This window comes from Notamacropus eugenii, chromosome 1 (genome assembly GCF_028372415.1).
Source record: "Notamacropus eugenii isolate mMacEug1 chromosome 1, mMacEug1.pri_v2, whole genome shotgun sequence".
NCBI classification, from domain to species: domain Eukaryota; kingdom Metazoa; phylum Chordata; class Mammalia; order Diprotodontia; family Macropodidae; genus Notamacropus; species Notamacropus eugenii.
The window spans coordinates 335399198-335415893 of record NC_092872.1 but is presented as its reverse complement, the minus strand read 5'-3'; the positions used below and the strand labels follow the sequence as shown (position 1 = coordinate 335415893).

Below are 16696 nucleotides of genomic sequence, written 5' to 3'. Positions count from 1 at the left end.
TTATATGATTTTGAGTTTCAAATTTTTTCTCCCTTCCTCCGTGTCACCATCCCTCTCCAAGACAGGGAGCATTCAGATATAGGTTATACATGTAAATGTACAATTACATAAACATATTTCCACACCGGTCATGTTGTGAAAGAAAAAATCAAACAAAAGGGAAGAGTCACCAAAAACAAAAGCAAAGTGAAAATATTAGGTTTCAATCTGCATTCAACTCTATAATTCTTTTTCGGGATGTGGATAGTATTTTCCATCATGAAACTTTTGGAATTGTCTTGGATCATTCCATTGCTGAGAAGAGCTAAGTCAATCATAATTGATCATCACACAATATTGTTGTTACTATGTACAATGGTCTCCTGGTTCTACTCATTTCACTCAGCATCAGTTCATGTAAGTCTTTTCAGGTTTTTCTGAACTCTGCCTGCTCATCATTTCTTATAACACAATAATATTCCATAACATTCATATATCACAACTTGTTTGGCCATTCCCTAATTAATAGGCATTCCCTCAATATCCAATTCTTTGCCACCACAAAAAAGGCTACTATAAATATCTCAGCTCATATAATCAAAACTACCTATTTTATATTTTATGATTGCCTTCATCTCCTGTCTGATTAAGAATTTTCTCCCAGTACATGGCCTTATTCTCTTTTAGTTAATATTATGACTTCCTATATATTCAATTGAATATCAATTTTGAGCTTACTGTAATACATAGTGTAAGAAGTTGTTATAAACCTAATTTCAGACCAATTACTTTCCAGTTTTTCCTTCTCCAACTTTTCAAAGTACTTTCATCTTTATTTCCTTCTTTCTTAACTGACCCAATAACAGGTCTTGTCTACCAATGGGAAGGGGAAAATTCGTCACTCAAAGGAAACAGAACTTTTCAGGAAATTTTCTACAAGGAAAGAAGCCCCAAAGATGAATCATGCCCAGCTTCTTTGTCATCATATGTCAGCAGCAGCCAAAGTGGTCAAAGTGAAATAGAGTCCCTTGGAAGTTGCTGGCCCCTACCTTAAGAAGGAAGAAATGGGGAGCACAGAAGGATTATGGGAAACTTCTACACTACTAATCACTGCTTATGTGGCATTCCTGACTGAAACAACAGGAATGGGAAATCATTCTGGGATCTCTCTTAGAGCTCCTAGACATTCTCTAACTCTCAACAAAGCACAAATTGATTCTCATTTGACTTAATACTTGATTTGGATTTACCAATTACCAATCCTGTCTAATATATGACAATGGGGCTTCCCTTCAAAATCAGAGCAGAGAATAGATTCTCACTTGGTACTATTTCTAATCTCTATTTTAAACTTTTTATTAGCTATGGTGACACATGATGGCCACTGGCACTTTTTACTGGCAACATTCCAAACTCCCCAACGTAAAGAGGAGGGCACCATCCTTCCCAAAATTTTGCTTTACTTCCTATAAAGCTTTCCTTGATTCTAAATATTTAAATTCACCCTCAGAAACTCAGTATACTACAGTGAAAATGAATGATGCAGTGGAAAAAATATTAGACTTAGGAGCCAAGAGATGTGGGTTCTGGTCCTAGCTCACTATGAAGTGGCTATGTAACCTTGAACAAATCAATTCTCTTATGTCTGGGGCTCTCTGTCCTAATCTATAAAATGAAAGGGTTGGACTAAACTCTCAGATCACTTCTACCTCTGACATTAAATCATTTTTATGAACCTCTTTCCATTCCTAATTATTATTTTTCCATCAAATCTGGAATTGAAGGACTCTCGATTTGCAGAATGTGCAGAATGACAACTGGTCTGCTCATTTAACAGGCAGAGGAAGTGCTTTCATCTCAGCTAATTCATCTTTCTGTTTCAAGGCTTAACTTAATGAGAAAGATATGCCTATGGCTCTTAGGATCATAGCACTGAAAGCTGGAATGGACCCTGAAGAATATTTGATCCAAACCCCTCATTTTTCCAATGAGGAAAATAAGGTCAGGAAAAGTTAAAAGACTTGTCCAAGGTGACACATAACAATATTAGGCAGAGCTGAGATTAAAACTCAACTAAAACAGTTTTTATTCCTGATACAGCAAATTCTGACAACAGGTGAAGAGTTTGCCTTTCATGGCTTACTGACCTGGACCAGATAGTCCCTTGGTAAGAGGGGGAGACGGACATGTTCCATCAGCTTAGCCATGTGTTCCAAGCGGGTTCCTTTCTCATAATTTATCCAGGAGATCACAGCTTCAAAAACCTATAGAGGAAGACAATACAATCAACTGTTGCAAAGAGGCAAACACATTCCAGCTGCCTCTTCAGTTTATTTTTTTAATGCTACAACTGATGGCTCAAATCAGCCAACATGAAAACAAGTCGCCTTGGCAAGTGTGGCTAATGATAAACCTTCTAAAAAATGAACACAGAATATATTCACAAATTCAACTTCCCTATATTTTTGAGGTACTAACAACTGTTGTTCATTATTGATGTATTGGTAATTAAAAAAAATAAAACTGATCTTTCTAAAAAGGATATACTACCACCATCATCCTCCCAAAAAGAAAGAGTGCTTTGGTAACAATGTTGCACATTTCTACACATTCTTTGTGAAATTTATTAGCTAATGTTAAGATATGTTAACATATCTTAACATTACAAAGCCTTAAGATTTTAGCCATAACCTCTTATTCCAATCACATAGTTTTCCAAATTTGGGATAATTTCCACTTGTTTAAAGACAAGAAATGCAAAATGTTAAATGTGATCCAAATTTGATGAAGTCCCTTAAAACCCAATGCACACACGGCGAAACATGTGAGACAGTAATCCCATCAACACAAATCTGCTGTAAAAATGAAACGTAATGTCATTACATTAAGCAAATGGTTAAAAATATCCCCCTGGTTTTAAATTTTCATTTGTCTGCCCTATTTATTTCTATATAAACTGAAGTGCAGAAAAATAGAAGATTCAGAACTAGACAGGTATTAAGTGGCTTGGTAATTTTGTTTTCTGAGCAGGAATTCTAAAGATGGAACATCACAGTCCAAAACATGTGGACACACACACATACATATATATATATGTGTACCCATATATATTTCAAGGTGCTCTAAGACCAAACTGGATTTGAGTCTATCCAATCTATCAAAAGATATCATTCAGTGTTCAAAAAGGTCCTCAAGACCATATCTGGGATCTATTGGTGCTAGATTTCAGCTAGTCTAAGTGTCTCCTGTGCTATTAAATATAAGGATGGAAATGTAAGAAATGGTTCCTGCCTACACAAGGCATATACAAACAACATTTAGAGAACAGTACAGTACATTAAGTGATAACTGAGTCACACAGGCATGAATAAATATTATAGGATGTCAGAGGAGGAAGCAACCCTGTGGGGTAAAAAGGACAGGGAAGATTTCACAGAGGTGCTTAGTCTTGAGTGAGGTCTTAAAGGAAGAGTCAGATTTGATGCACAGAGATGTGTATCATCTCTGGCTTATGGAACAGCATAAGTAAAGGTATATAGTTCAGGAGGAGCACGGTGTGGGGGGAAGTGGGACAGAGAGGAAATTGGGGTGGCTAGAGTAGAGGGCACCTATAGAGCAGTAATAGAAAATGAGATTGGCTATGTAAAACAGGCCAGATGATAGAAGGCTTTCAATTTGAAATGATCAAGCAATGGGGAGTCAATGCCAGTTCTTGAGTAGGGAGAATTTACTGACGATTGAAAACAAGTTCAACTCCTTCTCTGTAATCTTGCTTGTTTTTGTTCAGAAAGCTAATATCAATGAAGCTGAATGAGGTTGATATTTGACCTTATCTGCATTTTATTTATTTTTTTCTTAACTAGTCCAACTGGTTTGTTTAGTCTCACAGATGACTTATTCAACTGTAAAGCAGGTACATGTGTGTACATGCATATATGTGTATATACATGGACACACCCATACATGCATACATGCATACACACAGTGATATTTCCTGCAAATCCAGAAGGCCACACATTTTTTCATTTCAACTTTAAGCTTGAACATGACAATCAAGGGAACTGAGCCAACAACACATTGGCAAAAGAGCTCTTTTGGTGAAGCAGAGAGGTCTCATGGGGCTCACAGTCCAACCCACTCCAGCGGTTTCCCATCAAAAGAAAATAGTTTTAGTGGGACAAGTAAAAAAATAATCATTTGCACCTGCTCAAAAGGCATGTGTGGGCTTCAGCTTTTAAACAAAGAACTACCCTGTTCTTACTGGCCCATGTTCAGCAGCCAAATATTTGGGTGTTATGAATAGATTATCAGAAACGGAGTTAGAAGAAATAGAATTTGAAAGTGCATAGCTCACACTTGGGAGGAAGGCTGTGACTATGGCCAAGAAAGCATCACCCAGAGTAATCTGATCACCCTTTTCCCACTCCCCACTCTTTGACTCAACCTGAGGGAACCTGCTCTTTACCAGTACAATTGTGAGACAAGTCCTTATTTGAATTGATGTAGAACGAAGTAAGTGGAACAAGGAAAATAATATACACAACGACTAAGGCAATGTAAAGGGGGGGGGAGGTACAGATTAGACTGAACAATTTAGAATTATAATGACCAAGCCTGGCACCAGAAGAGAAGAGAAAATGCCCTTCCTTTGCAAAGGTGGGGGACTTTGAATGTGAAACATTGCATATACTCTCAAACATTTTCCATCCTGATTAGCTGTGCTGCCATGGTGTTTCTTCTTTCTTTTTGTATTCTTTGTTACAAGAGATAACTTGCTAGGTAAAGGGAGGGAGTAGGAACGTGAATTTATTAAATGTCTACCATGTGCCAGTCACTGCGCTAAGGACTTTATAAATATTGTCTCGTTTGATCTTCAGAGTGATTCGGGGTGGAGGAGAAGGTGATATTATCCCCATTTTATAGTTGAGGAAACTGAGGCAGAGTGACACAGTTAGCAAGTGTCTGAGGATGAATTTAAATTCAGGTCTTTCTGACTCCAGACCCAGCATTCTATCTATTGTGCCACTAATAGATTTAGAAATTGAGACAATAAAAAATAAAGGCACCAATAAGATTTTTGATAGCCAAAAAAAAAAAAAAAAGATATAAGGGTATAGTTATCAAAAAAAATACAGTTGCTGTATTAAAATTTTTTAAAAATTAGAAAAAACTTACATGACTAGCTAGATGGCATAGTGTATGACCTTGGGTAAGCCAATTAACCTTTACCTCAGTTTCCTCATCTGTAAAATTGTCATAATAAAAGCATCTACATCCTAGGGTTGTGAAGACAAAGCAAGATATTTTGTAAAGTGCTTTACAAAACTTAAAGGACTATATGACGATGCTGCATGGCCAACCATTTGGGAATGGCTGAGTAAAATGATGACATATCAATGTAATAGGGGAAAAAAAGAAACAAAGCTTTTTAAAGAAAATCAGCAGGGGCAAGGTTAAAACAGAAAAGGCAGTGGCAAAGAAAGGGATGAGGTACAAAGGGATACCCAGAAGACACACAAAGAAAAGTAAGAGAATTTAACTCAATTACTAGTGGAAAACCAAAGTTACATATCAGAATAACTGTTACTTCTGCCACTAAGTGTTACAAGCAAGCTGGTTACAAACAGTATATTCACTTGAAGCATGTGTGTTTTAGGTTTGCTAGGCTAATGACTCCAGGATTTCCCTAATCTAAAACTGCCCGCACCTTAGGAAAGAGGAAGGGAGCCTTTTTGTAAAACACTTGCCCAATGACTAGAAGAAACCTGTTTTATTCACCTTTTCTTCAACTGGGATGTAAGAGGAAGGGCTGAAAGAGGGAGGGGGTGTAAGGAGAGGTAGCAGCAGACTAAACCTGGCGCCCTCCTATCCTAAATGACCACAGACTGGCTCTAAGCAAAGCCCCATCAGGGACCTGAATCTATCCTTTTTAAATACTGAGGCTCTCTCTGAAAGAAGGATAACCTTGCCAGAGTCCTTGGATCAATTCTGGGATCAAAGAAGCAAATATATCTGTATTAGTTTTAACCTATCTCAACTTTCTGTACAGTCTAAAATGCAAATCTGGTTTCCTGAACATGATAAAAGCCCTTGCACTTAGAAGTCTTCAAATTGTAGCCTTGGTCTTTCTAAAAAAACAGTAACATCTGTCTACCAGTTAGTCAGTCAATACACATTTATTAAGCACTTACTATGTGCCAGGCACTGAGGATAAAAAGAAAGGCTAAACACAGTCCCTGCTCTCGAGAAATTCCTGGTCTAATGGGGGAAATAACTTGTAAACAGCTGTGTAGAAATAAGCTAAAAACAGGATAAATTGGAAATAATAAACAGAGGGAATTCAGACTTAAGGAGTTGGGAAAGGTATCTGCTAGAAGGTGAGATTTTAGCTGGGACTTGAAGTAAACCAGAGAAGGCAGGAGGGAGAGATGAGGAGGGAGAGCATTCCAGGCATGAGACAGTCAGTGAAAATGCCCAGAATGTGCAGAACAGCATCTGGCTAGGAAAAGCAAGGAAGCCAATTTCACTGGATCCCAGAGTACATGGGGGCAGGAGCGTGCAAGGAGACAGGAAAGGAAGGGGCAGGGGTGAGGTCATGAAGGGCACTGAACCCCAGACGGAGGCTTTTCTATTTGATATGGGAGGTAATAAGGAGCCGCTGGAGTTTTTTGTTTTGGAAGTGGTGGAGAGGCAGCATGATCAGACTTGCACTTTAAGAAGATCAATTCGACAGCTGAGTGGAGAATTTGACTACATTGGAAAACACTTGAGCTGCCTCACCCACCAGCAGGCTATTGCAATAACTGGGCATGAGGCGGTGAAGGCTCGAATCAGAAGTGGCCACGTCAGAGGAGAGAAGGAGGTATGTTCAAGATGATGAAAAGATGAAGCTGCAAAGCCTTAGCAACAACTTGGATACAGGGGATGAGATAGTGAGGAGTCATGGATGAGATCTAGGTTTCAAGCCTATGGGACTGGGAGAATTATGCTGCCTTAGGTAGTAATAGGGAAGTTAAGAAGGGAGGAGGCTGTAGGGATAAAAATAATGAGTTTAGTTTTGGACATATTAAGTTTAAGATGTCTACTGGACATCCAGTTCAAGATGTCTAATAGGCAGTTGGAGATAAAAACTGGAGATCGGCGGAGAAGTTAGGGATGGAAAAGTAAATGAGAATCATCAGCGTGAAGATGACCATTAAATCTAGGGGGGGTTGATAAGATCACTAAGAGACGAGGGTCCAGGATAGAGCACTATGGGACATCCACCCTTAGCAGCCATGGCTTGGATGAAGATACAGCAAAGCAGGCAGAGGAGTGGTTAGATGGGCCAATGGAGAACCAGGTGAGAGTAATGTCCTGGAAACACCTACAGAGAGGATAATATCAAGAAGGGAGTGATCCATAAAGTCAAAAAACTTCAGAGAGATCAAAAAGGATGAAAATGAGCAAAGGTCATTATAGTGGAGGACAAGAAGATGTTAATAATTTTGAAGAGAGCCATTTCAGTTGAATGGTGAGGTCAGAAGCCAGACTATATAGAATTAAGAATAGAGTGAGTTATCACCAGCTATCAACAACCTTCTCAAGGAGTTTAGCCACAAAGTGGAGGAGAGATATAGGATGATAGCTAGGAAGGATGGATGGATGAAGTGAAGGTTTTGTTTTGATTCTGAGGATGAGGCAGAGAAGCAGACAAGGAAAGATTAAAAGATAAGTGAGAGAGTGGACATGATAGCGTAATCTTGTGAACATGGGATGGGAGGAGTTTGCTTTGGCAAGGAGATGGACCACCTCATTATAAGAGTCAGGAGTGAAGGAGGAAATAGAAGCAAAAGGCATCTGGGTGTAGAGCCATCTCTCCATGAAGGGCCTTAATTTTTTCAGTAATAGATGAGGCAAGGGTCTCAGCTGAGTGGGTTACAAGTGAAGCAGATTTTGGGAGGTAAGAAAATAAGTTCTGTTTTGGACATGTTAAATTTAAGATCCCTACAGGAAATCTGTTTGAGATGTCCAAACAGCTGTTGGTGATGCTCAAGAGAACAGCTAGGCCTGTATATGCAGATCATTGGCACAGGGCTTATAATTGAACCTATTGGGAGCTGATGAGATCACCATGCAAGAGGGTTCAGAACAGAGTCTTAGGGAACACCCACAGTTAGTGGGCATGACATGCCACTTGCCTGCTGCCAGTCGAAGGTAAGTGTGAAAAGAAAAAAAGCATAGGCATATGAAATAAGCTAATCAAAATGCATCCAAGCCAATCGGCAGTTTTGATATAATAGGGCACTTCAATGCCTCCAAACTCAGTCACACAATGCCAGGCAGCAGTTAACCAGCCAAATGGTCCAGCACAGCTGGAAGGAACCGGGAGAGGGCAGCCTAATCATCATTCCAAAGAGGAACCCAAAGCTTCCCTACCAGGAGTTCCTGCCAATTTGTGCGCAAAGAGAGTTGTAAAAGCACAACAACAAGGCGGGGTCCCAAGCCAAACAATGCTTGCAGGCTGTGAACTCGGCAGCTCAAACTGCTTACCTCAGAAAAAAAGCAGAGAAGTGAGCCAGAGGGCCTGGGTCTCAGCTATAATAAAAGCAACAAGCTCAGAAGTCAGACATTTCCTCCACAACGGGCCAGCTCATGCCCTTGCCCAGACCACAGCTGGGGCAGGCACTACACTGCTACAGCTCAGGTCATGTGGCCACACTCCATGGCAGGCTGGCAACCACACCGAGGTTGGTGACAATAGGGCTGGCCAGTGATGACACTGGGGGAGGTGGGTCAGTGATGACACTGTTGGGGGCAAGGTCAATGATGATACCAGGAAAGCAAGGGGAAGAATCCCGTCTGGGAGAGCAGCAGCCAACATCTACCACCTTGAGTTCCATGACTTCTAATTGGTGACTGAAGGCAAAGTATAAAGAAAAACAGGACAGCCCAGGACCTTCGTTACTAGGCAAAATGAATGACTGAATGGAAATATTTTATGTGATGGTAAACACATCTATATGCTTTGCATGACTGCACATGTAACCTGTATCTGACTGGTTACCATCTCAGGGAGGGAAGGATAAAGGGATAGAATTTGGACCTCAAAACTTAAGAAAATGTTAAAAAATTGCTTTAATATGTAATTGGGAGGAAAATATAATATTAATTTTAAAAAGGAATGACTGACACAGGAACAGGACAGGGGCAAGGGAACCTCAGAGGCCTTCTGCCCAACTCCTCATTTTACAGATGAGAAATCTGAGATTCAGGGAATAATTTGTTCAAGGTGATTGTTGTTGATTTATTTGGGCATGTTCAGCTCTGCGTGATCCTATGGACAAGGTCCATTAGAGTTTTCATGGTGAAGATAATGGAGTGGTTTGTCATTTCCTTCTCCAGTATGTCTCCATTTTACACATGAGGAACTGAGGAAAATAGGTGTTTGACTTGCCCAGGGTCACACAGCTATTAAGCGTCTGAAGTCACATATGAGCTAAGACTTTCCAGGCCCAGTGCTCTATCCACTGCAAGGATATAAAGGTTACAAAGGTATTAAGAGTTGAAATTTGAACTCAGATTCACAGACTCCTGAGGCAGTGCTCTCTCCACTGTGCCATATTTTATTTTCTTGCCTCCCTGAGCTACACCTTAGACCAAAAATGTTAGCTTTTAGAAATCTTCATATCTTGCCTCACCCTACCTTTCTGGCCTCATTCTACATTACTTTGCCTCCCATACTCTATGATCCGACCAAACTGTCCTCTCTTTTCCTCAAATACAAAACACACACACACACACACACACACACACATACACACACACACACACACACACACACACACCTTGGTAATGGACATCTTCCATGATTGGAATATACATCTTTCTTATCTCTACCTCAAAGGTTCCTTTTCTCTCTTCAAGATGTAGCTCAAGCCCTTGCATCAAGCTCTTCATGATACCCCCAATTGCCACACCCCCCTGACTACCTTGTGTTTATTCTCATTATATTTATTCTGCATATAAATACATATGTACTTGTTGTCTCCCTCAGTAGAATGGAGGCAGTTTAAGGATATGGACTATTTTGTTCTACGTAGTTGTATCCTAGTGTCTGGCACATGATAGAGACTTAATATGTGCTTGCTAATTGATAGACTGAATGACCTCCCTCCCTCTTTGTGCCTCCTATAGTCCTACTTATTCTTTAAAACTAAATTCAAAAATGCCACTTCCTCCATGAAGCCTGGTCAGTAACAGCCTGGGCACCCAGACCTTACAAAGCACTCTATCTGTACTTTTTAATTCACTATCTGAGGATTAGTAGACATTTTAGTTATCGGTTCATGTATCACCCAACTTTAAGACCAGGTCTTACCTAAACTTTATATATGCCCCAGAAACAAGCACAGACATTTAATAAAGATCTGCTATAATATAAATAGGTCACAATTTGCATTTGAAAAAAATTTCATTTTTTCTGACCATAAGTCCAAGGATCTAAGCCCTTTCCAATTAAAATGTTTACACAGACCCATCTCTGTAGAATTTTAGAAATACATTGTTGGGTCCATGAGGAGGGTACAGCATCCATCCCAATGAAGTAGGGACTTACTTCCCAATTGGGGAAACTAAGACCCAAATAACTTTCCCATAGTCCCAGAGAAATCAGCAGCACAGTCCGGACTAAAATTCAGGAGTCCTGACTGTGAGTGATTCATTTGTCTTTTCTTTCAAGTTTTGCATTAATTGTGAGAATTCCAAAGAGTTCATCGCCTAGTCCCTGGATCTCAATGGTTTTCTTGGGCCATGGCAAGAACTCTTGAGTCTCAGAGGCAGACACACAAATGAGCTTTCTGTTTCAGGCTTAGCTCTGATCTCAAGAATACATTCTATTGCTGAAAGGATACCTAGAAAACACCTTGGATTTTTGGATCTTGGTTGAATCTACTGCAGAAATATAATTTTATCACTATTGATTCTGAAACTTCTACTTGCTCCACGGTCTTTTTTTAAAAATTAAGAACAAATCAAAGAAGAGGGGCAAAGGACTAAGCAGTTCTCCTGCTCAGCCCTCTGACTTCCCTACATCTGTTTTTACTCTCTGGCAGAAATTTAAATCATTCCCATATTCTGAGTTGGCCTAGGCTTGTATCCAAGTTCAAGACTATTTCTTTTCTAACTGTCTCAGCAGCCCCTGAGTGTTTCTGAGAAACAGGGCCTGGAGAGCTTCGAGGAGCAGCTGCCCTTTGAAGAAAGACTGAAGCTCCACTCTGGGAGTTAAAGCTCCTTTCTAGCTCATCTGTGCCCTTGACCCCAAGACTCAGGCCTTCTTATTCTCTGGCTAATTCATTCTGAAGGCAAAAGAACATCTTGAGAGATCCAGCTCAGAAAAGGAACATAGAGCTTTGTGGACAAGAAATGGCGAAAACTACCTGGGCTAAAAGTTACCAGGGTCTCTTCCCTTTACTGTGCCTTACATACACACACAAAATGCTACAACTCCCTTGTTGTCCTATGCACTCTGTAGGGTCAAATGCAAACTTCTGCTTGGCATTTAAAGACCTTCCTAACTTGGCTTCGACCTACTTTTCTGGTATTATATCCATCACTCCCCTTCATACATTTGATGGTCTGGTCAAACTGACCTTCCTGTTATCATCCTTCCTCTCTCCCATCCCCACACCTCTGCTTAAGCTGTCTTCTCTCTCCTCATCTCTGCCTATTAGCCTCTCTCATTTCCCTTCAGATCTCAGCCCAAAGCACCAACTCCTATCAGTAGACAAACCTTAGATGCAAATGAGTGAGTTAAGTGCAAAGGAGAAAGACTTCCAGAGAAAGTGCTAGGAGAAATAAGGGGGATAAATTACTTTCAGCTCAGGGAGATCAGGGAAAAAATCAATGAGGAGAGGGATTCCCCCAATTGCTAGTATATTAATTCTTTACATATTTATATGTCAACATATTGTACACATAGAACATAAACTGGCACATAACAGTAGCTTAATAATTGCTTCTTAATTGAAAGACTGAGTCCAACACAAAAGACTAATTCACATTAAGTTGTGTCTAACCCCTCACTGGTCAAAGGCTAAGTGAACCACTGGGGTCTATCTAATGCAAATCACTACCCTCTTGCAGAAGCACTGGGATAAAGGAGACTATATAGGAGGTTCCCTGCTAATACTGAGAAGCTTAAACTTTTATGGACAATATGTAATCATCAGTGGCAATCACCTTTCAAGATGCCTAATGGAAACTCAAGATATTTCATTTCCTCATGTTACTCACACTTCTCTAGCTTTGCACAGAGGTCTCTGAGGTGCTGAAAGAACAGACGAACATGCTGGATGAAAAGATTCGGATGTCATAAAATTAGATTGGTTAAGGTTGAGGAAATCCCAAAGAGTATCAGTAATGAACAGTGGTAGCAAAGACAAGGCAGAGCATGGATATCATCACTGGGTGCTCAAATTGGGTACCAAGTTACAAATCCAATTTTGCCCTTGCCTCAAAATCTATCAATCAATTGGATCAAAAGTACTTTTTAAAATATCTACTATATGCCTGGCGCTGTGCTAAACACTGAAAAAATAAAGGAAAAAAGGAAAATGTCCCTGACCTCAAGATGCTTACATTCTATCCGTACATGTACACATGCTCTTATAAGAAAATAAATACAAGGAAATTCAGAGTAAGGCAATACCAGCTGGGAGTTCAAGGAAAGGTCTCATGTAGGAGGTGGCGTTTAGCATTTCAGCTGAAATTTGAAAGAAGCTAGGGATTCTGAGAGGCGGGGATGAGAAAGGAATTCATCCCAGGCACAAAGGCGATCTTGTTCAAAGGCACAGAGATTAAAAAAAAAAAGGTTTTTCTTTTTAGATTTCTCATCGAGTTATACACCCATTTCAAATGTTTTCACAATAATTCAGAGATCTATGGCAAAAACTCTCTCATAATTGCAGTGACCAATAAAATAATGCATAGTCACCCTGTCTCCCATCCTTCTTGCCCACAAAAATTATCGGTGCTGGAAGGATAAACAAAAATAAAAACTCTATTTAAGATGTTCCTAGAAGACTCACATGCAATATACAATAGATCGGTGATTTTATCAGCCTGGGGAACTCATTCCATCACATCTGCAGACTGTACAGACTTAACAGATTTCATATCTGTGACTTTATATTTAAACTCTAAGGAAATGCCTGAAGCATAGGGAGACTACATGGTTTACTTAATCACACAGAGGATATCACATAGACAGTGCCATACACCAGATTTTAGAGGATCAAAGATTTAGAACCTTAGAAGTCATCTGGTCCAACCCACTCATTTTACACAAGTTAAAATATCTTTCCCTTCTGACTCAAAACTCAATACACTATATACCATATCATGCTAACATATAGAACAAGAGGCCAATAATATAAAGAGAAATAATGAAAAAAGTAGGAAAGAAGAAAGAATGACATTTCAGATGTCAATCAATCAACAAAAATTATTGACCTATTATGATGCATCAGGCACAGTGCTAAGTATTAAGAGAAAAAAAGACAAAAATTACACTGTCCCTGCTCTCAAGAAGCTCATGTGCTATTTCTAGGGTCAGAGGGGTAGGGGGTGGGGGGAACACAACATTCATATATAGTAAGTAGTAGTAGTGGTGGTGGTGGTGGTGGTGGCAGTAGTAATGGCTAATATTTACATAATGCTTATTCTGTGCCAAACACTATGCTAAATATTTTGCAATTATTTTCTCATTTGGTCCTATTAAATGGCCTCATTTTACAGATGAGGAAACTTAGTCAAACAGAAGTTAAGTGACTTGCTCAGGGACACACAACTAGTAAGTATCTGAAACTAGATTTTAACTTAGGTCTTCCTGACTCTAGGCTCTATCCACTGTGCCACCTAACTTATACCTAGGTATTCTCTCCCCACCTCCAGTTCTAGTATCTGTTCAAAGAAATTCTACCATTGTTCCTGCATGGTCTGTGTCAATCTACTCCCCAAAGAGCTCACTCATCATCCGTGTAACTTTCTAGATCAAAGTGGCCACAACTCATCTTTATGTGTGCTCTCCCCCTTTAGAATGTAAATTTCTTAGGTCAGGGACCATCTTTGCCTTTTTGGATGTGCATCCCCAAAACTATAGTGGTTGGCATTCATTCAGAATGGATAACTGCATCTTTCACAGCATTAAATAATAGATGAATTCTTAATTAGTCATGATATGGAGAGGAAGCCTGTATGGTGTAGTAAATATGAAATCAGGAAGAACTAGGTTCACATCCTTCCCTAAGTGCTTACTAGTTGTGTAAGCATGGGTAAGACACTTAACCTCTGTGAGCTTCAATAGTCTCAGCTATAAAAGGGGAATCCAAGACATACAGCTGAAAGTGACTTTAGAAGCCACTGACTTGAACCACCTAATTTCACAGACAAGAGAACTATGATCCATATGACCCAATGCTTTGTGCCTTGCCCAAGGTCACACAAGTAATAACAGATAGCTAGGACTCAATTGCAACTCCTCCGAATCCAAATCCAACGCTCTTCCCAGGGTTCCATGTTCCCTCCAAACTACCAAGACTCAAATAAGATCACGTATGTAAACTGCTTTGCAAACTGTAAATCATTCCACAAAAGTCAGCAGTCATTAAGCAATAATTAAATAGCTTTAGAGCTAATAAAAGTAATACAGCCAAAAGAAAAAATAAAGATATGGACAGGGAAAAATCTTTGTATAATCTCTGATACATGCCTGACATCTAAAATTTACAGAGAATTAACACAAAGCTACAAGATTAGGAGGCATTCCCCAATTACAAAGTGAACAAAGGATATGACTAAGAAGCCTTCAAAAAAAAAAAAAAAAGCTCAAACTATCCAAAGCCATTTTGAAACTATTCAAAATCACTAAAAATCTAAGAAATAGAAACTAAAATAACTTCAAGGCTTTACTTTAAATGTGTCAAACTGGCATAGGGAAGATGGAAAAATTTAGTGTTGACAGATCTATGAGGGGAAGGGGTGGGGAAGTAGGCAAATTCACTGCTGAAGGAGTCGAAGCGAGTAAACAAGCATTTATCAGACCTTTACTATGTGCCAGGCACTGTGCTATGTGATGGAGATATAAAGAAAGGCACAGAGAGTTCCTGTTTTTTTCAAGGAGCTCACATTCTAGTGGAGAAAATAATATGCCAAAAACTAGGTACACACAGGACAAATTGGAAGATAATCACAGAGTGAAGGCACTAACATTAAGGCTGCCCATGAGAGTAATAGGAAAATTAGCAAGAGAAAAAGCTTAGGAGAAAAAAAAATAATGAGCTCAGTTTTAGACATGTTGAGTTTAAGATATTTATGTATCATCTGGTTAAGGATGTCTAACAGATAGGTGGAAATGCAAGGCTAGAGGTCAGGTGAGTAGTTAGGGCTAGATAAATAGATCTGAGAACCATCTGCGTAGACATGATAATTGAATCCATGAGATAGATCATCAAGATCTACAGAAGAGGGAGAGAAGATGGCCCACAACAGAGCCTTAGGGGACCTAGGGTTGGTAGATGTCACCTGGAAAAAGATCCAGCAAAGGTGACTGAAGTCAGACAGGTAGGAAGAAGAACAAAGAGAAAGTAGTGTCTCAAAAACCTCAAGAGAAGAGCATATCAAGGAAAAAAGGGTGATTGACAGTATCAGAAACTGCAGAAAGATTAAGGATAAAGATTGATAAAAGGCCATTGGATTTGGCAATTAAGAGAGTGTTGCTAACTGGAGAAGGCAGTTTCAGTTGAATGATGAGGCCAGTAGTCAGACCCGAGAGTTCAGAAGAGAGTGAGAAAAAAGGGAATGAAGGCACAAATTGTAAAAGGCCTTCTCAAAGAGTTTTATGATGATAAGGAGAAGAGATATAGGATGATCGCTAGTGAGACAAAGAATAAGTAAAAGCCCTGAGGATGGGGGAGATTCGGACATGATTGCAGGTAGTAGAGAAACAAGGAGAGACTGAAGACTGAAGAGAGTGGGAAATGATAGAGGAGATAATCTAGTGGGGAAGATGGAATGGAATGGGATCATTTGTGCATATTAGAAGGGTTTGCTACTACTAAAACAGTTATCTCTTCATATAAGACTGGGGTAAAGGAAAAGATGGTGGAGGAAGACATCCGACTAATGTGAGATGAGAATAAGGGGAAAGAAGGAGTTCTTGGAAATGGTCTCAGTTTTTCAGATGGGGAAAATAGAGTGAAACAGATCCAAAAGGAGAATCTATACAATGACTACCACTAAATAAGTCAAGAATGCGTTAAAACAAACTCAGTTTAAGTTCAGTAGACAAGTTAATACTGCCTTGTTAAAGTTAAAAGCACAAAGTTTTTCTGCCTTCTAAAGGTATATTAGAAGTGCACATAAGATCAGTGGCAGTTATTCTTTTGCTGTAGTGTTATCTTTAACTGGGTTGCCAATGGAAGATAGATCTTATTTGGGACTGTGCATTTGTTTACATCTATCTCTTATTAAAACACATTTTAACAATGGAAAAAAAGAGCTGTGTAGGACCTCAAGCTTGGAGACTAGAGGGAAGAAAGGTGGACAAAAAGTCGCTAGAAGTTGATAGATTCACTACAGAGATGATATAGGGGAAGAGCATTTTCAAATATATACCCTTGAGTCTCTCCAGAGGGGTTTTCTCGGCAGTTGTCCTGGGTCATGATTAAAAGACAGAATA

At 39.5% G+C, this 16696-nt stretch overlaps 1 protein-coding gene across 8 annotated transcripts in view; it reads right to left on the bottom strand.

The window, feature by feature from the left end:
- Positions 1-16696, bottom strand: part of KLHL3 (kelch like family member 3) — a 256443-nt gene that overhangs the window by 71838 nt on the left and 167909 nt on the right. For all 8 annotated transcript variants that reach the window (XR_011971826.1, XR_011971827.1, XM_072629840.1 and 5 more), the window contains one exon: positions 2127-2243. Coding sequence is in view for 6 of the 8 variants with exons in the window: in XM_072629840.1 (XP_072485941.1) it covers positions 2127-2243 (117 nt within the window). In the remaining 2 variants the exon portion in view is untranslated. The remainder of the gene's footprint in view (positions 1-2126; positions 2244-16696) is intronic.